This window comes from Corythoichthys intestinalis, chromosome 15 (genome assembly GCF_030265065.1).
Source record: "Corythoichthys intestinalis isolate RoL2023-P3 chromosome 15, ASM3026506v1, whole genome shotgun sequence".
NCBI lineage: Eukaryota > Metazoa > Chordata > Actinopteri > Syngnathiformes > Syngnathidae > Corythoichthys > Corythoichthys intestinalis.
The window spans coordinates 22213609-22240156 of record NC_080409.1 but is presented as its reverse complement, the minus strand read 5'-3'; the positions used below and the strand labels follow the sequence as shown (position 1 = coordinate 22240156).

Here is a 26548-nt window from a genome sequence, read left to right as displayed (position 1 = left end):
CCATCCACACATTTCAAAATACAACACTGGTATCTTTATAGGACAAAAAAACAAAAAAAAAAAACAATGTAAAAATATCATTGTGTACCTGCTCATTTCAAACAGGAAGCGATCTGCTCGAGCCATGCGTTCCAGCTCATGTTTGTGCTCCTCCAGGAGATCAATGTCACTCTTTTCCGGGACAAATTTCAGCAACTAAACACACATACACACCAAATATATGACTCAGAGCCAGCATTTATGCAAAGCAGCTAGTATTTATGTATTAAAACCAGGAACCAATATCACTTCTTATCTACCTCATTAAAAATGTTATGTGTTTGAATACAGCATACACTGTAGCTGAGGCATTATGACGCTATTGTCTTTGCTGTTCTTAGGAACTTCCATCGGAACGATAAATTACAACAAGATGCTGTGATCTGGAAACACGAGTATCCTTTTTTAGCAAATCATTTACCGTTAATACGACCCTTGCTTTCTCAGTCAGTATTGCAGATGACAATGTAAACAGTCAAATCTCACCTGTTCTAGCATATCTTTGGCCAACTCCTCCCGCTCATCCATCTCTAGGATTGCCCTCTTGATCTCTTCATTGCTCATTTTTAACCTAAAAAAATATGGGAAAAATGTGGGGTTAATCTAGTGCTTCTCAATTATTTTCTGTTACGCCCCCCCAACAGGAAGACGTAAACGTTCCGCCCCCCCCTAACTCTCTGCCGCCACTGTAAATATACTGTAGTATCATTTGTCTACAAAATTCTTATTATTATAAGTACACCTCTGCATAACATTGTGTCCTTTTTAATATTAAAAGAAGAAAAAAAAAATAAAGTGTTTGAAAAAAAGAACACATCACTTAAATGCTGTAAAAATAGACTCAAGATATATTTTTTTGACCGTTTGGTACTGAAAAAATAAATAAATAAATAAAATCAAAAAATAATCCTAAAGTGAAATTGATTAGCAACATTAACTCAAGAGGACAATATGCCAAACCACTAGACTGAAAAAAAAATAAAAATTAATAGAACAAAAACGACAATGTCATTGGACAGAGAGACAGTTTTTATTTTTGCTGCAGGCAGTATCAGCTCCTTTGCTGTGGTGTTGGGTTATTTTGCATTGAGCAACTTGGTATGCCACCTTATGTGATGCTGACAGTGCTCGCTGATTTACTGATGTAACACTGACAAAGCGGGACGATTGTTGGCAATATTCGGCACCTTTTCGCTGAAAAAAAAAAAAAAAAAAAAAAAAAATTCCTGCTGTCCGCTGCGAACATTTTTAGACGAAGTAAACTGACTGGTCTTTCCTCGTCCCCCACTGTACTAAAAGTCAAAAGCCAAATATTACATACGCTTCGTCATATTTCTTTGTCTTAGCTTTTTATATCTCCAGTGCTCTTTGCTGTGTGCTCTTGTTTGGTTAAAAAATACTGCGCACACAGTGAAAATGAGAGTGCCACTGCCACCCACTCAGCAGATGTGCAATTACACTTTATTCTAGTTCAGCAAAAAAGTATGTTCCCCAAGATCACATGCGCCACCCCCAGCATCACTCTGCTCCCCCCTGGGGGGGCCCGCCCCACTATTTGAGAAGTACTGGGTTAATCAAGGTAAAATAGTAGCTCGCCACTTCATTAGAAAGGCTGTGTCAGTCTCAAAGAGCTTCACTCGTTGGCTGCTATTAACAGCACTAGACGTTTGATCCATTTGGACTGGGAGGGTTTGTAGCGATCAAACGATCGTTGCCGTACCCCCAGTCAAATTGGATTGGACATCTAGTGTCATCAATGAAAGCCAATGCGTTAATTACTGCAATTTCACGACCATAAGGCGCACCTATAAGTCAAAACTTTTCTCCGAAATGGACTTTGGGCCTATTGTGTGGACTGAGTACCAAAATGTCTGACTGCAATTTTTGAAAGGCGGATGTAAGTGAGAGCCGCATGAGAACTTTGAAAGGAGAAGGTTGTGTGTGATAGGGGGCGTAGCTGTAACGTTCGAGTGTGTGCGTTAGGCTGAACAACGTTGGTTTAACGAAGGATCCTCGAAAATGGCATCTACTATGAAGAGACACGCTTACGAAGCCCAGTTCAAACTCAAGGCTATCACCAACGCGAAAATGAAAAGAAACTGCCACCTATGGTGATTTCTAAGAGGAAGACGCTGCTTAAAGAAAAGTTTTCCTCCCGGAGTCATCGTGAAGGCCAATCAAAAGGGCTGGATGGATGAGTAGAAGATGAGAGAGTGGCTGAGGGAAGTGTATGTCAAGCGTCTTGATGTTTTTTTTCCGTGTGTCAACATCCCTGTTGATCTGTGAAGCCATGCGCACCCATCTCACACCTGCTGTGAAAAACCAAGTGCATACGATGAACTCGGAGCTTGCCATCATTCCGGGAGGCTTGACAAAGGAACTCCCAACTGCTGGACGTCGGTGTAAACCGGGCATTCAAAGTGAAGTTGCGAGCGGTGTGGGAGCAATGGATGACGAATGGCAAACACAGCTTTACGAATACTGGGAGGCAGCGCCGAGCGAGTTATGCCACAATTTGCGAATGGATTGTGGATGCTTGGGCTAAGGTGTCTGCTTGCACTGCCGTTTGTGCTTTCGCCGAAGCCGGCATCATTTCTGAGGAGGAGGAAACGCATGGCAAGTCGACTGACTCTGACGACAACGAGAGGGACCCTGCCGTGTTTGAGACCTAGCCCGGCTGTTTAATTTGGATACAGAAGAGGAGGACTTTGATAGATTTGTGAATTGATTAAGATTGATGTGACTACTTTGTCAAATTCTTCAATAAAGTAACATTGAACTCATTTTGCACCTGCTGCCTTATTAAGAAAAAATATGCTAACGGTCATGTTAGCGCGCGTATGTTTTTCATACGCCCAATAATGTGGTGCGCCTTGTGTGTTAAATAAAGAAATACAGGGTGTCCATACAGTGGCCCCTCCAGAGATTTTTCATTGGGGTGGCCAGATGGGTCCACTTATATTATTGCAGTAAAAAGGTCAGGGGAAAACTATAACAAAAAGTTAAGGACACGGCTACTGATATACTTTGGTGTATTGTGTAATATTTGATGCTACTAATGATTAAATGTGCATAGTCCATAACTGTCCAGTCAACATTTTGAGTTCCCTACAATTCTGTTTTATTGTGTTATCTATATATTAGGCATAAAGTGTACATTTACCAAAAGAAAATAATTACTGGGGAAAAGCAGGTGCTGGCAGGTACAAATAAATTGCCTGGTACACCAGACTCACCGCTGTTCCAGCTATTGAGTCTGGCCACCATTCACGCGGATACAATTTCCAGGGCGGAGCAAGCCACAGTAAACAGACAGCGGAGTGGACCAATCAGCGACGGGCAGACGTGACGTTAGTAAAATGACGAAGGCAGGACGAGGGACTTGCGCGCGGAAGTAAACATACGAAGAGAGCGGAGTTTATTCAACATGGCTAGCGCGAGACAGACTGTTGTCAATGACCCGTGTCGATGTGTTTTTGGTAATTTAAAACTGATTTTACCGTGGATTGGAACATATTCTCGGCTCTCCCATTCACTATCTGTGTTGTTGTGGAGACGACTTTCGACGCGCAAGAGTGACGTTGCTCGTTAAGAACAAGTCACGCAAATAAACAAATCTGATTTGTTGATTGATTTTGTACCTGCTCGAGAGGTCGTTAATGGGCTGGTTCCCAGACCTTTCTCTCAGTGTTTGAAAAATACAGGGAGAACAGTCTGGCAGAGCCAGGCAAACAAATAAAAGCAAGTACAGAGGCAATCATATTTTAACTGGGTATTTCCTAACACAAAGTTAATGTGACACAAAAATAATTATTACTGAATGAACAAAACATAAAAAGTACTTCCCGACAGGGATACAATATTCTGGCTAGCGGGGTGGCCAGTTGGGTGGCCAACAAATTTATAGGGGTGGCCACGGTCACCCTGGCCACCCCCTGGTGGCGCCACTGTGTCCATAAAGTCTCTTTACCATTTCAGAAATGTATTAAAAATGCAATTGATTAGATATTTTATTCAGATTTGTTCTATTGTTTCAGCGTTTATTGAAGTTTTTTTTTTTTTTTTAACCTCTTTTAATACACTTCTACATGGGCACCATTAGTTGGACGAAGCACAAATGACTCTTCTGCAAATGTTTACCTTGATTTTTAACTGAATATGTGGCACCACAACTGAATGACCTTCAACCAACCATCATTTTTCAGCAAGATGGTACACCACCACATTTGGGGCTGCATGTTCGTGGGTTACTCAATCAAACATTTCCAGACCGATGGATTGGAAGGGATGGGACAATTCCTTGGCCGTCATGTTCACCAAATATCACTCCCCTGGAATTCTTTCTATGGAGCTATGTTAAAGATATCGTGTATCGAACAAAGATAAGGCACATTACTGACCTTAAGCGAGGATTGCTGATGCCATTGCCACAATTGATGAGGCTATGCTACAGCGAACATGAAGAACATGGATAAGTGTATTAAAAGAGGTAAAAAAAACTTCAATAAACGCTGAATACAATACAACAAATCTGAATAAAATATCTAACCAATTGCATTTTTAATAAATTTTTGAAATAGTAAAGAGACTTTATGGACTCCCTGTATCACCCAAAAATGAGCCTGCGCCTTTTAACATGGTGCGCCCTCTGGTCACAAAAATTACGGTACTCAAATCCGCAGTGGAACAGGATCACTCATTACCAGCTACCCCAGTTGAAATGGATTTCATATCTATCACTGTCAATGGCTGTGAATGACTCAATAACATCTGTTTTCCCTCCAACAAAACGATTATCTTCAGACTCTGAACATAATGATAGAATGCAACAGTGATGTGAAGTAAGCCCCAAAGGCACTTTGGGGTCTTTGAGAGATTTTCCACGGTGCAGTGTTTAATGTAGCATTCACACTTTCCTCTTGAGTTACTGACTCCATCTTACAAGTGTAATTATCAATAATGTGACAGCCACTGAATGTACAATTCTGGGGCAGTGTCAAACCTGGGACCAATGCCAGCTGTTCCCAGTGCCCCTGAGCTGTGTAAAGTGTTCTGGGCTTCAATCAATATCAAGCATTGTCAATTTGCACATTAAAGCCTTTTTAACTGACCGCTGACCTTATTTAGTGTCGGGTTTGGACCCCTGGCTCATGCCTTATTGACACATTATTGATTCAAAGGACCCACTGCAGATTCCTTGGACAAAGACAGGCTCCAGGAAGCCTATGTTTATTGATCAGGACAGTGTGAGGGTCAGTGATCAAAGTCATCAAAGGGGTTTGGGGAAGTGCTGTGAGAAGACAAATGGAAAACATTTTGCTATATGGACCTTGAAGGATGACAAATGATGATGATAATGGGATATATGGCCATCAGTCACTCTTGAGTTATAAAAAATGATTATTGTATTTAATTACCAACTCTATGATCCGCCTACTTTTCATATAAATTTAAACATGAATACAAAGACTGACAGATGGGAGGTATTGTCCAGTGAAAACAGACAAAAGATACCGCTCGTGCTGATGTGACCTGTGAACCAAACACTACTCTGTCACAGAAGTGACAACCTGCTACACAGATGGAGAGCAAGTTCGTTGACTGTATGGCACAGGGACGCCGCATGGACACCTACTTTGAAAGAAGTATGACACAATTCTGCGCGCGACGTCCATCAATGACAGACAGCTCCTTGACTTTCCGCGTGCTGACATAGATGTCATCCATAGAACCGGTCTCCTTCTGCAGAAACAAAAAAGGAAAAGAAAGATTAATGGATGTCGCGTTATGGCTCACTGACAACTTTTGCATAGCCAGACATCTTATTCCGAACATCTGTAGCATATTTAATGCACTCAGAGAAGATGTGACCTCTTAAAAATAATGACAGTGTTCATTTAAAGCAGATTACACAGACAAAAAGAAGAGTCAATTTAGGCACATTTGGAGATGAGAAACCAATGCAAACGCAGCACGCAGGCCTCTTAAGGTCATTGAGAGGCAGGAAACACTGTTAAGTGTTCAAGCTTGAGTTGCAGTGAATCAAGATATTTTTGTTAGTCTCAAACAAATGGGTTAGGAGGAATAAACTGTGTCTGGGAAAACTGTTTGGATTTGAATTTTAAACAGAGTTTACGGCGCTAGAGTTTCCTGCTTGCTAGAAAGAATCCTTCTTGAGGTTGTTGGGTGTGACGAATATAAATCAGCTGCACTGTGTAAAGAAAATGTCATTTTTCCATGCTTGCATTGACCTCCAGTAGCTGGCAGTAGATGGAAGTTGGAACTAAAGGATGAATCATTTCGCCAGGGGTTGCCAAAGTTCTCTTTACTGAGTCTTAAGATTAATTTGCCTGCTCAAAGCTGTAAAGTAGAAAAAAATGTTGAACTTTTAAAAGTTTGAACTGGCAATATATAGAGAGGACTTTCAACAATCTGTTATACATGTTCATCAAAAGGAAGCTCAACAGTTAAAACATTAAACGTGAAGATGATTTATGAGCTTTCATGATGGAATTCCACTTAGATCCAATATGCATCAGCATTCTGGGATCATTTCCTGGACATTATGGATCATTTCCTTTTTAGTTCAGGGCATTTCCAGATCATTTGATATACATTTTGGGTTACTTCTGTTGATTTTGGGCCAATTCGAGTAAGTTTTTTTGTCAAATGTAATGACCACCAATGGATTTGGTGGAATTTTTTAATGTACTCTTTTTTTTTTTTTTTTTTTTTTGAGTACAGATAGTGAGTTGCAAATTTTTATATCATGAAAGCAGTTATACAAAAAAAAAAAAATCTAGCTAGTATCGTGACCAATACAAATACCATAATGGGATATTAATACTTTTCCTAGTTAATATATATATAAGCAGAAACAAATGAAAAGACACCTACAAGGAAAAAGACAATACAAATACATTTTGCGGCCACCTGCATCGCAAGAAGAGGAGGAGCCAGCTACACTGAAGGTAGCAAACAGTGTCTTGAAGAAGCTTTGAACTCACCTGCTTGAAGGATTGGTTAGTGAGCAGGTCCTGCCCAGGCAGCCGGAGAGCGCAGAGACACAAAACACATGCAAAGATTAGCACTTAAAGCAGAACCAAAGTGTTGGCTATAGCGTAAAGAAGTACATGTGCACACTACAAACGCAAGATTAGAAGCCCACTCTGAGTAAAAAGAAATATACAGTCTAAGTCAAAAAAGGTACTTTTTTCTTTATAAGGCTGTGATTGTAACTTTTTCTTCTTGACTGGATCATCAAACAGCTGCTTTGACAGATGAACATGACAAATGAGCATAGCACGTGAAATAAATCTATTGGGGCAGATTTCCAGCTTGTGAAGCCAACTACTCCGACATTGCAATGGAACCGAAATGTCATAACAATTAAGATCATTGTTTTTTTATACTGCTATACCCAAAAGAAATGTACATTGAGCGACTGCTTCGAGCCAGTTACAATAACCTGTTCAGTGTGAATTAATGCATGTAATACATCACTGTCACCAATTTTCAAAGACTCGTTAACCTTTAAAAGAAGTCTGCACATGTGGCCAGGATTTCAGAGAATATTTAAACCTCGCAGTGAGCAAAATGCTGTTTTTTTACCTTCCATGATATGAAACGTTACCTTATAGCCATGTAGTCCAGCAATTTCATGATGATACAATATCGGTTATTTGGGCAACAATAGGATATTTGCCGATATTAAAAAGTCTGCCACGATTTGATTCAAGGGCGATTTGATTACCGTAATTTTCACACTATAAGTCGCCACCTAATAAATTTGACACGGAAGAGACATTTGTTCATACATAAGCCGCAATGGACTACAGGCTGCAGCTATCCTTATTGTATTATAGGATATTTACACCAAAAGATATTAACCGGTAACACTTGACAGCGAAATCATACGGAATCATACGACTGTCATAAGACCAAATGAACCACCATGAAGCTTTGAACTAATTGGTTGCAAAGCTTCATTGCTTCAAGAAGCTTCATTCGGCCATCACTGCTCCCTTGGGGGAGACAGTCAATCTCCGCTGCCACCTGGTGTCAACACTGCTGTTGTCCAACATGCCTCCTAGCATGCATTGCAGCACTACAGGTGTAAATAACAATCAAAATTCATGTTCTGTGATAATTATTTCTTCAGTTACTGTTCCATTTGTTTCATTAATTGCTAGTTATGGTATTCGGTAACACTTTATTTGACAGTGGCGCCTTAAGACTGTCATTAGAAAATTATAATTACGATACTACACTGTCATGAGCATTAATGAATGCTTATAACAGATGTAATTTAGTGTTATCCAACAAATTATCTCACTTTTGAATGAATGTAAAAGAGCAGAGCTGGACATAAATGGAGATAAAAACATAATTTGCCGGATGACAACTAATGACATCAGTCTTTAGCATTCAGTAATGCCTATAATAGTGTCACGTCATAATTATGGTGGTCTTATGATGGCGCTGTCAAATAAAGTGTTACCTATAAACTCAAATAAATCAACAAATAAGATGCACTGGACTACAGGCCGCAGGATTCAAAATAAAGGAAACAAGTAGCGCCCTATAGTTCGAAAATTACGGTAATTTAATACAATATGTCCCATCCCACCTAACGCAATAAGAAAAAATGCAAAGCAATTTTGATGTTATTAACACATTTGTTGCTGACACATTTCCCATATTTGGATGAAAACCATTTGTTTTAACAAAACCGCATATCTAAAAGATGACAATAATCCTTGATGTTTTGCGTTTTGATCAGATTTCGATTCAATTGTGCTTAACAGATAGAGATATTGATCAACATCCATTCATTGTTGAAGGTTTAGCAGTTACTAAAATTGTAATTAAAAACACCCATTGACATCCATTTGACTCACAGTCAAATTGGATGTTGTGAGTGACTGTAAAAGTTCCACAATTGCGGTTGCTCTGCTCATACTCTACACGGTATTTCAGCTGCTGCCTTGGCAATCTCACACATGTTAAATAATTAAACCAAATTAGCGCTGTGAATGGAACTGTTTTATGACAGGCTGACAATAAAAATCTGTAATCGACAGCACAACACCCGCACGTGCAATTAACATGCATTTAAATATCCTGAGGTGAAATACAAACCTGTTGTCTTTGATAGGCTGAAAACATCTTCTCGATGTCTTTGAGGTCAAGAATCTTGAAAGCTTTTAAGTCGTCAATATCATTCCAGATAGTGCCATTGATCATATGCTGATAAAGACAAACAAAATAAGGAGGTCAGTTGTTTTATGTGGTTATTACTACAAATTTGGGTTTTAAACTAATTGATTGCCTTTGATGGCACTAAATTTTGACTTTGGGGTTGGCAACGAATGTTGATTGCCGTTAATGGCAGAGAAACATGATTTCTAAATACCCGCCATCCCTATTAAAATGGATTTGATGTCTATCACAGAGTGAATAGTTAATGAGTTAAAAAAAAAAAAAAAAACATCCTCATAACAAAGCACACAAATACATGACCAGTGCTGTACAATATGAGAACAAATATTGCCAAAACGACATAAAATTACTATCTTATCGTCATTGTCGCCATAAATAGACCTGTTCCTGCATTGTACATTTTGGCCGATAATTGGCGACAATTTGTGCAGACTACATTTTATGATTCCATAAGCCTTAGTAGTACCATCATAAGGCCACAAGATGTGACTATCTCCACTCAATAGTTAGCAAATTGACTCCCCTACCAACCATACATGAGTAATGCATGCAAAACAATTGAAAATAGCAACAAATATAATTCACACAGAGCACTGACAACACAATTTGAGCAAAAATATGTACTAGTATTCCTCTGAACTGCTTCTGTTTACACTACATAGTTTTAGGTTGCAGCACTACTTCATGCATTTATGGCAGGTCAGTTTAATGTCAATTCAAAAATAAAGTGAGTAGGGAATAAACTGCCATAATTGTTGTATAATTTTTCACCAAATACCTATTGTATTATATCAAGGCATATCGATTAAGGGAGTGCCAAAAAATCGATTATTAGATGCATCGCGATTCGACACGAGACGATTCGATTACGATTCATAAATGTTCAAAAATGATGACTTTTTCTCATAACTTTATAACAGCCGCTCTTAGCGGAACGAAATTCAAGACACGTCTGCCGCCCGGACACCTTTAACAGACGCACGCACAATGTTATGATGGATTCTGCCGGTTACTGAGCGAGAGATTTACTCCTTTTCAAAAGACTGGAAAATAAATTTGTGTATGAGACAGACAGGAACCTGGCGGTCGCGCGTCTGTGCACAAGTTATTTTTTAGAGCTAGAGGGGAAGAGAAAGAGATAGTTGCTCCTTGTCTTTCAGTTGTCCAGAAGTAGGTTCAAGTCGTGTTTAATTGGAAAAAGTCTCTAGTGTTTTACTGTCCTGTGTCTGTCTGTCAGAGGTGAGTCACGAACCCTCTTGTACTGTTTAGCCTTTATTGTTGTTGTTATTGAGATGTTACTAGTTAGCGCCGAGCGCTATGCTAATTGGCGACTAACATGTATTTCCATGTCAAGTTGTGCGTCGTTTGGTGGTGTACATAAGTTACTTCAGATGCAGAACGTTTAAAACCAGGAATAAGTACAGCGGTGACACTACAAACATGCGAAATAGTACAGAAATCTGTAAAAAAAAAAGTATATTGGTTTAAAGAAGTCTTATTTCTAAAGACACTTTTGTTTGTTTTCAGAAAATGTGGAATTCATTTCACCAGTGTAAATTTTATTGTATTGTTGAGAGAAATAAGCTGCCCTTTAAACAGCTAATGTTTTTGCACCTTCTTGTGAAAAAGAGTCTCAAGGTCAGCTGTGTGTTGTACGGGCATGTTGAGAAATAAGTACTGCCTTTAAAACGGTTTATGTTTTGCACTTTCTTGTTATTAAAAAAAAAAAAAAAAAAAAAAGTTTAAGGACAGCTTTTTGTTGTATGGGCATGTTTCCATGGTTCCTGTTGAATCATTAGGATATTTTAAATGAATAATGGACATAAATTTGTTTGGCTACTTTATTAATTAGTAATGTACGATGCATCGATAATTGTGATGACCGTGATCACCGTCGATACCGTGATCATCGTTCAATAATCGAATCGTAGCACCCTGAATCATAATCGAATCGAATCGTGGGGTGCCTAAGATGGCACACCCCTAATATTGATATCATGCTATAAAATGACCCATATCATGATAAATTTTTTATATATCGCAAAGCACTAAGACTGATGCTGATGTTGCGCGTCATCTCTCACCTCTCCTAGTTTAGCCCAGTTGAAAGATTTCAGCGGATGCGAAGGCTGAGGTATGGACTTGGAGCGCAGCGTACTCCCCGAACTGAAAGAAGAGGGGTTGGGGGGAGGTGGGATTCCACAAAGGGGAGGGGCTCCAGGTGGAGGAGGTGGGGCGCCAGGTGGAGGAGGTGGCGGCGGGGGAGGTGGGCAGTTGAAGGGCAACGGAGGTGGAGGTGGAGGAAAGCCAACCGTCATTGGTGGTGGAGGTGGAGGCATTGGAGCTCCTGGAGGTGGAGGAGGAGCTTGTGGGAAAGACACATTGCCCACCTGAGGGGAGATGTGTGAAAATGTCATTAAGTTATTCTCTGTAGTTTTACAAAAATGCACTGTAAGCAGTAATCACTTTGTTATTACAGTCTACTGTTAGTAGTAACCAAAGCCATTTTTAAAAATTTTTTTTATTTTTCATTTTTTTTTACAAAGGTCACATACAAATACATTTGGTTTACTGAAACTTAAACATTACGTGAGCAAACTTTTCTAGGTAGTTAGGGAGTAAAAAGAAGAAAGATAATTTTCCTCTTGTGTAAAAACATCAAACTTCATACCGTAATGCAGTCATTGATTCGTGTTGATAGATCCAGGACTTGTTCCCTTGCTGAACGGAGCTCCACACCCTCACGCTGGAGTTTATCCTTCATTTTGTTCAGAGTCTTCATCATGTCTTCTTTTTCCTGGGTCTTGGTCTCACACTCTCGTTCTTTCCTCTCCAGTTTGCCAAGCAGCTCGGCATGATCTGACCGAGACATGACCAAGTCAGAATTACAGGTACACGACTGAAAACACTCAAAACGCAAAAAGACATCATCATACTGTGCTGCATTACCTTTTCTGAACTTCTCAGCCTGGTCTCTCCATAATTTCACCTCATTCTCATTGACCAGCCTGTGAAACCGGAAGACCACAATTAGCAACGACCATTGACAGATTTTGGAATGAACTGGGAGACAAATGCAGTCAAACTAAGTCAAGCCTGGACATTTTGTGCAATACTCAATATTTTTACTAATGATCAATCCCTTTGTATTGTGATTGAAATAATTGTTTGTCCAGAATTGACGTGGTTGCTGCAGGCTGCACTGCCCAGTATATTAAAGTTAAGACACATTTTGTAGGGTTTGAAAAAGTTAAAGTAAACATTTTAAATTTGGGTATTTTTGTTGTTAAGCAAAGTAAATTAGAACATTTTGAATAAAGCAATCTGGATATGTATACAGAGGTAAAATTAAAAATACAAAAAGGATTTAAAAAAAAAAAGATATATACATTAGAAGCAAAAAGATGGTAAGGGTTAATAATGGGAGAGAGCAATTTGAGGGGGAAAATATTGGTGTAAAACCTTGAGTATCGACAGGAGCCTTGGCTGGAGTTGAGAGAAAAAAAAAAGGTCACTAAAAGAACTCGAAAATACTAAGAAATTCTAGTTATTACACTATTGTTTAACATAGGTTTCCACACCAACCAAATTTGCTATTTGCTGATGTTCATTTAGTTATAATCATATATTTATATTATATTATACATTATACATTATAATCATATAATTACAGTGGTACCGCTACATATGAAGTGAATTCGTTCCAGGACCTTGTTTGTAAGTTGAAATGGTTGTATGTTGAGCAGGATTTTCCCATAATTCGTTCCACAGCCTGAAAACCAACACTAAATCCTTAATAAATACTGCTGTTACTATGGCAAATAGCAATTACAGAGAGCAAAACAAATAAATTACGGATAAAATTCAGAATAATAATAAAATAATAGTAATAATAATAATAATAATACCTGTAATAATGTAACGAATCGGGTTTTAATGTGGCCAGTGCGTTTTGCGTGGTGTACCTGAACACACCGCGAGGCTGACGTGCCAAAGTGAGAGAGGACTTTTTACTTTCACTTTTCATGTTCTGTCGTCCAGCTGCGGCAGATAGTCGGAATGTTGTGTTGCACAAGTTCTGAAATAAAGGACTATAAACCTAACGAAGATGGCGATTTCTTTGGCGATGTTACTGCAATAATAATTCACCTTAACTTATCAAGACTGGCGAATGGAGGTCGGAGGAGGACTGTTGAGATCGTAGTCATTTTACGGCCATAATGTTGAGCTAGTTCACGGAAGCGCACACCACGCTCATATTTTTCTACCATTTCAATCTTCATTTCAATGGTAAGCCTCATCTTTTTCCTTTTTTCACCACCCGCACGAACATTCTTGGAACCTATGATGAGTTCTATCACAAGAAAATCCGCCGTGCATCCGTCTTGCGGGAAAACAAAGAAACTGCGACTGTCATAAATCGTCTTATTTTGAGCATGTCGTCAGACGTAGAAACAAATGGGCAGTAAAATATTACGTCGGATGTCAAAAAAATCGTGTGTCGAAGCGATCATATGTCGAGGTACCACTGTATATTAGGCCTGAACGATATATCGTTTAAACATCGCCATCGCGATGTGCGCATGTGCAATAGTCCCATCGCAAGGACGTGCGATAGTTTTTTAATTTCATTTTTTTTAATCCACAAACGTTTGTTTTGAGGAAGGAGAGGGGAAAAAAAGCGCACAGCTTCTTTCCCTCCAGCAAGTCATCGGCTCCTCCCCCTCCCCCTGCAACAGCGGAGTGGAGGGAGGAGGGGCCGAACAGCAGAGCGGAGGGGGGAGGGCCCGTTCTCAAAGTGAAAGCAAGCAATCAACACGTTGGAGGAGCAAGGAAGACTGTATCCAAAAGGAGTTTTGGAAGTATTTTGGCAAGAACAAGACTATAAGGGACAAAAAACAGCCCTGTCGACAGTGCCTCGCCATGGTTGCCTCAACAAGAAGTAATCTGTCAAACATGTGGGACCATTTAAAACGCAGGTATCTATGCATTCCTGCTACGAGCTCCCCATCAGAGGCTTTTTAGCACAGGTGGGAACATTGTTACGTGCCAACGTTCTTGTCTCAAGCCTGCTATAGTGGATAAACTAATAGTCTTGGCCAAAAACCTATGAGACCCAGTTGAGAATTGCTGAGCAAGGAAGGTGGACGATATGCAGACAAATACATAACACAGCTGAAGGAATGTCTTTTCTTCTTTTTATTCATGTGACAGCTATCAGGAAGGCAGGAAATTTGGGAGTTAAAATGGTTCTGTTATTCATCACAGTTATTTGCAGTTATTCAGTTCAATTATTTACAAGTTCAATTGAGTTTGTTTCTTTTATATTTAAATTTATTGTAAACCGTATTTTTCAAATAACTATATTTAGTACAGCTGCACATAAAGTTTTGATACTTAATATTTTTGTTGAAATATTTTTACAACTTTGTTGCCGTTTTGCAGTTTTATATTGTTATATTTTGTGTAAACAACTCAGGGGACTAATGCACTTGCACTTTTATTAGTCAGATTTAATATTTAAGTTCAAATATGTTGACAACTTTGTTGTTTAACTGAGGTTTTTATGTATTGTTATAGTTTGTGAACTCTTTTGTCATATTTAATATTTTTGTTCAAATATGTTGACAACTTTGTTGTTTTACTGAGGTTTTTATTTATTGTTATAGTTTGTGAACAACTCTTTTATTTGTCATATTTAATATTTTTGTTCAAATATGTTGACAACTTTGTTGTTATTTTACAGAAGTTTTTATTTATTGTTATATTTTGTCAAAAACTTAGGGGACTAATGCACCTGCTCTTTTATTTATCATTTAATGTATTTGCTGCTGTTGAAGTGTAAAATATTGTATTCAATAAATGATCTATTTTGTGCAGACATGACTTCCTGGATACCTTCATACAGAAATCTTCATCATTCACAAATTAAACGGTATTATATGAATACACTGTGGTCACGGTGTGTTATGTAAAGTATTTCCAAACAGCTATTCAAGTAATTTAGTGAAAATTTCTTTAAAAAAGATCTTTTTTTTTTTAATATCGCAATATAATATCGCAATATATTGCAAACCTAAAAAAAATCGCAACAATAGTTTTTTCCAATATCGTTCAGGCCTACTGTATATCATGACCTAATGTATATTATAGAGATTTCCCAATAACAAATTTTTGCATGTGAGTCCGTGTCCACTTGTTTTGAGGATCTGCCAGTCAGCCGGATCCGATACCTCAGAAATGCATTAAGGATGGGGTAAAATAAACCTCCAAATGTTTTTGTTTTCCTAATTTGACCAAAGCTATACCAACATTATTGACGTTCAAAAGGGTTAGCTGTACATCAAAGGTTTCGACAGAGTAAAAAAAATCAAGTACTGTATATCAAAAAATCAGGTTGCACATAATTTTTGTTTGTTGCATTATCCCATTATTGTACCTTTGGATTATTATTTTTTGCTCGTCACCCTTAACTGATTCACTACCATTGACAGTTATAGAAATCAAATGCACTTCAATTGAAAACGCTGGCAATGAGTGATCATGTTTCAATATCATTGTTGAATCTAGATGTCCAATCCAATTTGACTTGATTGAATCCATCAGCCCTCCCAGTAAAAATGAATTGGACGTCTATCGCTGTCAATGGCACCCAATGAGTACATATTTAAAAAATAATAAACACATGTAAAAAACCAAACAGATCTGTTTTATTCAATTCAAACCCTCAGCAAATGACGTGATCGGGCCAGATTTCTGATCACCAGATCGAGGACATCCCTAGTAGACAAGGTCAGAAGTAAACTCGAGCTGAGTGCTTGCCTGGATTCACTCTTTTTTAGCATCTATAGGTCCTTGGTTTTGAGGATCCAACCCCCCCCCCAAAAGGACACAAAATTACTGAACACGTTTAAAATAGCAGTGGAGAAGTGGCAACCGTACACATGTTGAGGTTTGGGTCACGTCGTCATAGTGACCACATCTGATGAATGACTAGAACACTGTTGCAGTTGATTTAACCCTCCAACTTCATTTCTTCCCCCCAACCACAAAGGCACCAGACACATGTTCAACCGTGAGGGCTGATGGCATGCGGCCAACCAAATGTGGAAATCTCAATTAATGAACCACTTTTCCAGGTATAAATTACTTTGAAGAATATTCAGGGGAAAAACACAAATACTTTGGCAGGAGGCATAGTGCGGCGATGGATTATGAAAAATTATGCTAAAGATTTCTAATATAACAAAAATAGCGATGGACCTAATGTACAGTGGTAGGATCAGATGGGCTTTGGTTTACCACACTTCATGTTTTATGCTTCTTTCACCAGCCACACCGAACACACATCACTGATCATCATCTGACTCTTGAGCTTATCCTAAATACTGTAGCTCATTTTTCCCATTACGTTATTCATGTGAGGCACTTATATTCCATTTATAATTCAGTTAACATATTACAGAATATGATCCAAGTATGGAATAGAGGCCATGTTACATCCCAATGTCATAATTTTTCAGTGTGAACCTGTGGTCTTGTCTCTTGAAACACAGAGCATACAGTAAATAATTCATTTCCTTCTCAACTATGAAAAATAAAAAAGAACTACTGCAAACTCTTCTATCGTCCCTCTCAAAAAAAAAAAAAAAAAAAAAAATATATATATATATATATATATATATATATACAGTGCCTTGCAAAAGTATTCGGCCCCCTTGAACCTTGCAACCTTTCACCACATTTCAGGCTTCAAACATAAAGATATAAAATTTTAATTTTTTGTCAAGAATCAACAACAAGTGGGACACAATCGTGAAGTGGAACAAAATTTATTGGATAATTTAAACTTTTTTAACAAATAAAAAACTGAAAAGTGGGGCGTGCAATATTATTCGACCCCCTTGCGTTAATACTTTGTAGCGCCACCTTTTGCTCCAGTTACAGCTGCAAGTCGCTTGGGGTATGTTTCTATCAGTTTTGCACATCGAGAGACTGACATTCTTGCCCATTCTTCCTTGCAAAACAGCTCGAGCTCAGTGATGTTGGATGGAGAGTGTTTGTGAACAGCAGTCTTCAGATCTTTCCACAGATTCTCAATTGGATTCAGGTCTGGACTTTGACTTGGCCATTCTAACACCTGGATACATTTATTTTTGAACCATTCCATTGTAGATTTGGCTTTATGTTTTGGATCATTGTCCTGTTGGAAGATAAATCTCCGTCCCAGTCTCAGGTCTTGTGCAGATACCAACAGGTTTTCTTCCAGAATGTTCCTGTATTTGGCTGCATCCATCTTCCCGTCAATTTTAACCATCTTCCCTGTCCCTGCTGAAGAAAAGCAGGCCCAAACCATGATGCTGCCACCACCATGTTTGACAGTGGGGATGGTGTGTTCAGGGTGATGAGCTGTGTTGCTTTTACGCCAAACATATCGTTTTGCATTGTGGCCAAAAAGTTCAATTTTGGTTTCATCTGACCAGAGCACCTTCTTCCACATGTTTGGTGTGTCTCCCAGGTGGCTTGTGGCAAACTTTAAACGAGACTTTTTATGGATATCTCTGAGAAATGGCTTTCTTCTTGCCACTCTTCCATAAAGGCCAGATTTGTGCAGTGTACGACTGATTGTTGTCCTATGGACAGACTCTCCCACCTCAGCTGTAGATCTCTGCAGTTCATCCAGAGTGATCATGGGCCTCTTGGCTGCATCTCTGATCAGTTTTCTCCTTGTTTGAGAAGAAAGTTTGTAAGGATGGCCGGGTCTTGGTAGATTTGCAGTGGTCTGATGCTCCTTCCATTTCAATATGATGGCTTGCACTGTGCTCCTTGAGATGTTTAAAGCTTGGGAAATCTTTTTATATCCAAATCCGGCTTTAAACTTCTCCACAACAGTATCTCGGACATGCCTGGTGTGTTCCTTGGTTTTCATAATGCTCTCTGCACTTTAAACAGAACCCTGAGACTATCACAGAGCAGGTGCATTTATACGGAGACTTGATTACACACATTTGGATTCTATTTATCATTATCGGTCATTTAGGACAACACTGGATCATTCAGAGATCCTCACTGAACTTCTGGAGTGAGTTTGCTGCACTGAAAGTAAAGGGGCCGAATAATATTGCACGCCCCACTTTTCAGTTTTTTATTTGTTAAAAAAGTTTAAATTATCCAATAAATGTTGTTCCACTTCACGATTGTGTCCCACTTGTTGTTGATTCTTGACAAAAAAATTAAATTTCATATCTTTATGTTTGAAGCCTGAAATGTGGCGAAAGGTTGCAAGATTCAAGGGGGCCGAATACTTTTGCAAGGCACTGTATATATATATATATACACATATACACATACTGCGCAATGCCTTCAAGCAGGGGGCCCGTCCCACAATCCACTTCAGTTATTCGCAGTCGTTAGCAGCGACATATGCAGCGATTCAACGCCGGATCTAGGATAAAAGTACGAAAGCTGTACCGCATACAAACAGGAAGGATTGTCTCAGGAGTGATTTGTTCGAGGATTCAAGGTAATTATTATATTTTTCGTACCATGCATGCATTTTGAAACGTTGTGAAAAAAAAAAATCAAAGGGCGAAATTAGCCGCTACGGCATTGGCATCATAGTTCACAATATTTACGTAAAATAAATTCTAACTGCCCGATTCTTTGCTCTTTTAACAAAGAATCGAGACTGTTTTACGTCCATATCTATAAGGAATTCAGGGATCTAAGCATTTATTCAGAAGAATTTCAACGTAAAAAGCTCTTTGTTGTGGTAAGGCGGCGTCACAGTGACTTAGACGAGCAGCATATTCAACATAATTACGTTACAATTAGGGCTGTCAAACGATTACATTTTTTAATCAAGTTAGTTACAGCTTAAAAATTAATTAATCGTAATTAATCGCAATTCAAACCATCTATAAAATATGCCATATTTTTCTGTATATTATTGTTGGAATGGAAAGATAAGACACAAGACTAATATATACATTCAACATACGGTACATCAGTATTGTATTTGTTTATTATAACAACAAATCAACAAGATGGCATTAACATTATTAACATTCTGTTAAAGCGATCCATGGATAGAAAGACTTGTAGTTCTTAAAAGATAAATGTTAGTATAAGTTATAGAAATTTTATATCATATTAAAATCCCTTTTAATGTTTTCGTTTTAATTAAATTTGTAAAATTTTCAATCAAAGAATAAAATAGAAGCTCGCCATTGCTGATGTCAATAATTACACAATTCTCATGGTGCTGAAACTCGTAAAATCAGTCGCACCCAAGTGCCAGCAGAGGGTGACAAAACAAAATAAAACATAAGTAACAAGTGGACATTACACTGTGCTGTCATTTTAATCTGTTTGAGCGGGGCATGTGCGTTAAAGCGTCAAATATTTTAACGTGATTAACGCGATAATTTTGACAGCCCTAGTTACACTACTGCCCGTTTTATTTTTATTTTATTTTTTTGCTTTTAACCAAGAATCGAGACAGTTTTACATCCATATCTATACAGAATTCAGAGATTTAAGCATTTACTCACAAGAATTTCAATGTAAAAAGCTCTTTGTTGTGGTAAGGCGGCGTCACAGTGACAAAGACGAGCAGCACATTCGACATTTTTACTTGAAATACATACTAACTGCCCATTTAAAAAAAATTTTTTTTTTTGCTTTTAACCAAGAATCGAGAATGTTTTCCGTCCAGATCTATATAGAATTGAGGAATGAATTTTCAATGTAAAAAGCTCTGTCTGTGTTTCCACTTGGTCAGCTTTGACAGAGATAGGCCCCCTATTAATCGGCCCCAAAGTCTATGTTTTAAGTATATAGACAAAGCTCTGTCATTAGTCAGTGGCCAGTAGTTCCTGAGGACTAAAAGTAAATATTCTAAGCACAAGACCAAAACTACTAACGTGACGCCGAGTGACTGCCTGGCTGCACCTAAACATGACTCCTTGGACGGCCGGCCTGCCTGACTAACACTATTAGAGTAATTTCCTTTTGATCTCAGGTTTCCTCTTTCGTGTCCATTCACGCACTGAGCGCCGCTTCCCTAGACTTCGCCCCTGCATACCCCCTGCTGCCACCTTCACTTCTCTTCACTTTCCTTAGGAGTTAGTCTCTCTGTCCTTTTTAAAGGATTGTCTGGCATGTAATGCTGCTGCTGTGATAAAGACAAAATCTTTCACTTACATGCGAATGATGTTTTTAACATTGAAGTTGTCCAGAGGGGAAAGGTCAGGGTCCTCCCCCTTGTCATCCTGCAGGACAATCTGCTGAAGTATCCTATCAAGGAGCTGCCAGTGATGCATGCTGCTCCCACCACGCTTATCTGAATGTGAAGGTAGTTGAAGGCACAATTTTAATTATAGAATTGTTTACTGCAAGAACGTTATGAAATTTTGGATTTTTTATATTTTAGTGTACTAGTAAAACAACTTGCATGGCATCTGCAGGCAGTGCTGAAGGATGGAGAGGAGGTGTGGATAGGCGTCAGAGTGGCTCAGCTTCTTTTTAACCAGCTCAAACATAGCACTGGCACTTTTGGTGTCTACATGGGTCTGTTGAGAATAGTAACTCTTTTATTTTAAAAAGATCAAAACTCAACACAACAACACCACTCTACATCACTACACTTACCATGTCAAACCTTTTGGCCAATTCAGAGTCATCCTCATTGCGAACCATCTCAAAAAAGTCCAAATGCCTGAAGTCAAATTAAAAGAAAAAAAATGTGAGAATTGTTCTAGCTTCAGCTTTCACCAAAATATACCTGTTTTTTTGCTTTTTGTCATGCTTGGCTGTAACTCACCGATCCAGAGTGGCGTTTTCATGCTCTCGAAGTTTGTCAATGACCGGCTGAATGCCCAACATAAGGAATTCATACCTTAGGTGGAGCCGGAACTCAAGGTTGTCCTGCAGAGAGCAGATTTTGGGATGCAATGTTAACAACTGTCGAAAACAAAAAATGTTCAAACAATTTGAACTATTCATGAAGAACTCATTTATTTTCAGAGCACAATGCTGAAAAGATTTTTTTTTTCAAATCAGCAAATGTATTGGTCACACAGGCATAAGTAGATGAAAAAAGGACTTGGGCAGTGTCAAATTTCAGGAGCAGACCCCATGCGAAAAACTGCAAAAAAAATTTGAAATCCATTTAGAATTATCACATTTAATCACATTTTTTTTCTCCTTTAAATTTGATAATAATCAAAAACATCTTGACGAAATGGCCAGAAAAGAATTAGGTAGAATTCGCAAAAGATAAAATGCATTATATACCTATACATTATTATTATTAGCTGCAGCTATTCGATTATTTAAGTAATCGATTAATCTATATAATATTAATAAACTTGTTCGAACAATCGAGTACCGTAACTTCCCGAACATAATGCGCACCCGTGTACAACGTGCACCCCAAATTTACCTATAAAATCTAGGGAAAATTCTTGTACCCGTGTATAAAGCGCACCCTAATTTTCGCACCGATAAATATGAGTCTCGTGTCTCGAACTTTTATAAAGCAAGCAGTTGCAGCATTTTTAAAATTCTTTTGTCAATTTTTTTTCTTTGAAATAGAATATTAATTTTCTGTGGTAAAATTGCTCACAGTATATAATAAATATATATAATAATATACAAATACAGTATACGATCATAATTTTCACAAAATAAGGAGTTGTCCCGCGAGTTGCGTGCAAGACGTGTGTTTTTACTTTGTGAGTTTAAATGTAAATAAAACAACGCGGCTTGGCTCCGTGGTTCGACACTCCTCCTCAGGCTCCTGTCCTAGCTCGCTACACGATCAACATTTATACGAAATGGATAGCCGTATACGTTCTGTTCAAGACAACATTGCCGTGTGCCAGCATATTGCGACGACAAGGTAAGAAAAATGTACCAGTAAATAATAGACGAATAGTACAAAACAAAATTTAAATTTTATTAGATGTGAAAAACATTATGAAAACAATTATTTACAGCATGAAAGTTGATTATTATATCACTGTCATTTGTATTAGGTAATATTGTACCGGTCCAAACTTACACTGGAACATGAATCACAATGAATTTTTTCTGTCTCCGTCCCTGTACCCGTGTATAATGCGCACCCATGATTTTACAAGTACATTTTGGGGGGAAAAGTGTGCGCTATATTCGGGAAATTACGGTAATTGGATTAGGAACATTTAATTAGTTGCAGAATACATTTTAGGAGATTTAAAACCAAAGGCTTGCTGAGATTGCACTTTCAAAGGAACATTAAATGCAAATACAAAATAAAATTCCCGAGTGTTTTTCAAACTATGCATAATTGCACTTTCATTTCACAAGACCAATAAATGCATTTAATTTTTTTTTTTTTTTTAATACCTGATCTTAACTTCAAACGGTATAAAAAAATTAATAAATGATGATCAAAGTACAATAAAAGAACAATTGGCTAACTTAAACAGCAAAAGTCTGCAAGCTTAAATGCTATAAAATGCTAAATTTCTTTTTTTTTCCCAATGGTCTTAACAAATCGTTCAAACACATTCCCTCAAAAAACTGCTAAATATACCTCTAAAATAAATTACGAATGTATATTAGCTCAAACAAAAACTTACAAAAACAACCTTATGTTGGTCTTAACAGGGAGCAGCTGGATCCAGCCATATTAGAGGTGTTATTTCATATTTATTGTTGCCACTAGAGGGCAGTGTAGCCACCCCAATCAATAAAACTAAATGGAAACACTTTCAAAACAAACCATTCCAAAGCCACTCTAATTAAACAAATTCTCGAAATTTTGAGTAGAAGCTTTTGTCTAATCAAATTACATGCTTAATTAAGTTAATCGATTAATCATTCCAACACTGATTATTATTGTAGCACCCGTCTTTGGTTTATGTAAAAAAATATACCTCTGGGCTACATAATTATTATTATTATCATTACGTACCCAATCAGCACTGAAAGTCAGGCTTATTGCCGAGTAAAGCATCACCAAGCATTGCATCATATTTTCTCAGAATTAACACGAATGATCTGTTAAACTTCAAAAGGCCTGTAAAAGGAAAAACGTGTTTGACTCCAAATATGCTGGAAGGTATTTGCCTGAAGTGGGATTTACAGTGAGCACGGCACCTTTGCCTCAAATAAATGCAAGAACTGCCCACAGGTCTCGAAACCTACTCGTATATCAGTCTGTACGGTGAGGATTAGACGTCAAGTAAAAATAAGCAAATAACTTTTTTTTTTTAAGTGGACAGGGAGTGCATTTCAGGGAGATAAATGCTAGCGCCAGAGGACTACATAGATCAATTTGTCATTGATTGAGGAAGTATGTGCACTCCAGATGGGATCAGAACACAAGCAATTATTATCATAAAAAGGAAGCAATCTCATTAAAAAATAGTTTTTTTGGCTTCTTTCATTTCAACAGCTAAAAAATGCTCATTATCTTTAATCGTTTGCAAATTTTAAAACCATATTGACCAAATTGTTGAGTCTGGTCCGATTAAGAAGTATGTGTTTGATCTCACCTCTCCTGCTCCAGCGTTGAGCACAGCATTGATGAAGGACATAATAGCAGTCTTCAAATTGACCTCGTCTCTGTAGCGTCCTGTACTCCTGTCCAGCTCATTCAGCAGTGTCTATAAACAGATGTAAAAGTTTGTCAGCAATGTCCCTTAATAAAAGATAAACAAGAACAAAGTCCCAGGCATGATTGATATCTTCATAAATCACACACCCAAGTTGTTAAAATAACAATGGCAGGATCAGATAACAAAGTTCATTATTATTTCCTATGGAGCAGTGTGCAAAAAATCGATTATTACATGCATCACGATTCGGCAAGTGACGATTCGATTACGATTCATAAAGGTTCAAAAACGATGATTTTTACTCATTATTTTGTGACAGCTCGTAGCGGAACGAAATTCAAGACACATTTGCCGCCCAGACACCGTTAACGGACGCACGCACAACGTGACCCAGCGTTCACGCTTTGGTGCGCAATTTATTTTTTAGAGCGAGAGGGGAAGAGAGATAGTTCGTTGCTCCTTGTCTTTCAATGTCCAGCAGTAGTTTTAATGCATTTCAATTGAAAAATGTCCCGAGTGTGTTGCTAACGTCTATAAGAGGTGAGTACACAAAAAACCCTCTTGTACTGTTTAGCCTTTATTGTTGTTGTTTTTGATATGATAATAGTTAGCGCCGAGCGCTAAGCTAATTAGCTAATTCGCTAACGTGTAATTCATATGCAGAACGTGTAATGATTCTATCCATGATTAAGTACAGCGGTAACACGACAAACATGCAATACAGTACAGAATGCTGTTGTTGCAAGTGCTGCCTGGGAGACGACAGGCGTGTGTGTGCGCGTGGGCGGGCAGGGAGAGAAGAAAGTGCGCGCGCTGTAATAAGTGTGTGTGGTGGTATTGTTTTTTTCTGTGCTCGGCAATAAACCCCACAAGTTAAAAGTGATCAAGAGCAGTTGTGATTTCCACCTGTCACTCCAAGAGTTACACAAGGGAGGTAACACTGTGAAAACAAAGTATATTGGTTAAAAGAAGTCTTATTTCTAAAGATACTTTGTCTCAAGAAAATGTGGAATTCATTCCACCAGTGTAAATGTTATTGTATTGTTGAGAGAAATATGTACTACCTTTAAAATGGTTAATGTTTTTGCACTTTTTGTAAAAAAATAAATAAATAAAAAAGCAGCTTAAGGGCAGCTTTTTGTTGTATGGGCATGTTTCCATCGTTCCTGTTGAATAATAAGGATATTTTAAATGAATAATGGACATAAATTTGATAAATAGTGATAACCGCGATAATCGTCAATACCGTGATCATCGTTCGAAAATCGAATCGTAGCTCCCTGAATCATAATCGAATCGAATCGTGGGGTGCCTAAAATGGCCCTAATTTCTTATAGTCTCAGATTAAAAAAACAACATAAAAACAAAAAGACAAATTTCTGAGGAGTGATTGTAACGTAGAAAAACATCTCAAGTCTATCAGCAGTGGATTACGTGTTCCTCTCGTGCTTAACTTAGCCCAATGCGGCATGGTTTGACACACACCCAGTGGCAATGAGTAAAATGTGGCTTGTTGAAGCTCTAAATATTCCTGACCTGCATAACTCTAGATGTTATCACTCAGCTTTGTTATGTTCTCAAGGTGTGTTGACTTGCCCTGAGGTCAAAATGTCTGGAGGGCCTCCAGCACTTGTCTCTAACTCATCAATATGATCTCAACTTGATTTATCTAGCAGATCACTCTGTCTAGTCAACCCCAGGCACACCATTATGTGTGAACACACAGACAGTTAAAAAGTATGGGACAATTGTAAGAATTTTCCACCTGAAAACGAGTCCTTTCTGCAGCGTATTTTTGGTAGTGAGCCATGGCCTGCAACACTTTTTTGTGTCCGTCGGGGACGAGGCACACCGCCCCAAGAATCTCCAGTACGGCCACTTTGGTCTTTACGTTCTCTGTTCGCAGGCTCTGTGAGATGGTGTTGATGCTCTGCGGGTGAGCGAGCACGTGCGCTCGACCCTGAGAATTATTCATTAGAGCTTTGATGCACCCGATCACAGAAGTGTGGACGCGGCTTTCCGATGTCTCGTAGTCCATGCTACGCAGGAAGTTGAGAAGGCAGGTCAGACCGTCCAGCTCGATGAAGCGCGTCACAAACCTAAAAAGGGTAAGGGCAAAAATGTTAAAATACTAACGTAGTATCAAGCTATATATAATCTGGTGCTGATTTACAATACAGCAATTATACATAATCTTTATTCATTCATTTAAGGTCAAAACCACATAAAAATCATGATAGAAGAACCTGGCTAACATAATCCATGCATGGCTGTAATATAATGCTGAAGAGTAATGTCTCCCCTGTGATTTGTAGACACATAAAGCGACACCAAACGAGGGACATATACTCAAGCTTATTAACGACTTGAATTTCATCAGTAGCCTTTACGGATAAAAATCAGTGGTACCTCTACTTACATACGTCTCTACAAACGTAATTTACAGGTTACGACATGTTTAAAAGGGAAAATATTGGAAAATTTTCAGGTTACAAACGGCAAAGGTAATACACAACACCGATAAATCGGTCGGCCAATATATCAGGCCGATATATGGACTTTTTCTCAACATCCAATAAAGAAGGATTTTGATCAGCCATCTGTGTGGGCAACTCTGGCCGCAGCTGACTAACAGTGGGACCCCGGAAGGACCTTGCAGCTTCTTGAAGGCAGGCTGC

General features: G+C 38.4%; 1 protein-coding gene across 4 annotated transcripts in view; it reads right to left on the bottom strand.

Moving 5' to 3' along the window:
• daam2 (dishevelled associated activator of morphogenesis 2) overlaps window positions 1–26548 on the bottom strand; it is a 153987-nt gene that overhangs the window by 21989 nt on the left and 105450 nt on the right. For 3 of the 4 annotated variants that reach the window (XM_057859782.1, XM_057859784.1, XM_057859785.1), the window contains exons 6-19: window positions 25636–25969; window positions 23808–23918; window positions 21086–21189; window positions 20914–20980; window positions 20717–20834; window positions 20467–20605; window positions 12211–12269; window positions 11933–12120; window positions 11346–11651; window positions 9181–9288; window positions 7047–7076; window positions 5675–5781; window positions 526–610; window positions 89–195 (exon numbers count right to left, since the gene is read on the bottom strand). In XM_057859782.1, coding sequence (XP_057715765.1) covers window positions 89–195; window positions 526–610; window positions 5675–5781; window positions 7047–7076; window positions 9181–9288; window positions 11346–11651; window positions 11933–12120; window positions 12211–12269; window positions 20467–20605; window positions 20717–20834; window positions 20914–20980; window positions 21086–21189; window positions 23808–23918; window positions 25636–25969 — 1863 coding nt within the window. The remainder of the gene's footprint in view (window positions 1–88; window positions 196–525; window positions 611–5674; window positions 5782–7046; window positions 7077–9180; window positions 9289–11345; window positions 11652–11932; window positions 12121–12210; window positions 12270–20466; window positions 20606–20716; window positions 20835–20913; window positions 20981–21085; window positions 21190–23807; window positions 23919–25635; window positions 25970–26548) is intronic. The other variant, XM_057859786.1, reaches the window with a different exon arrangement.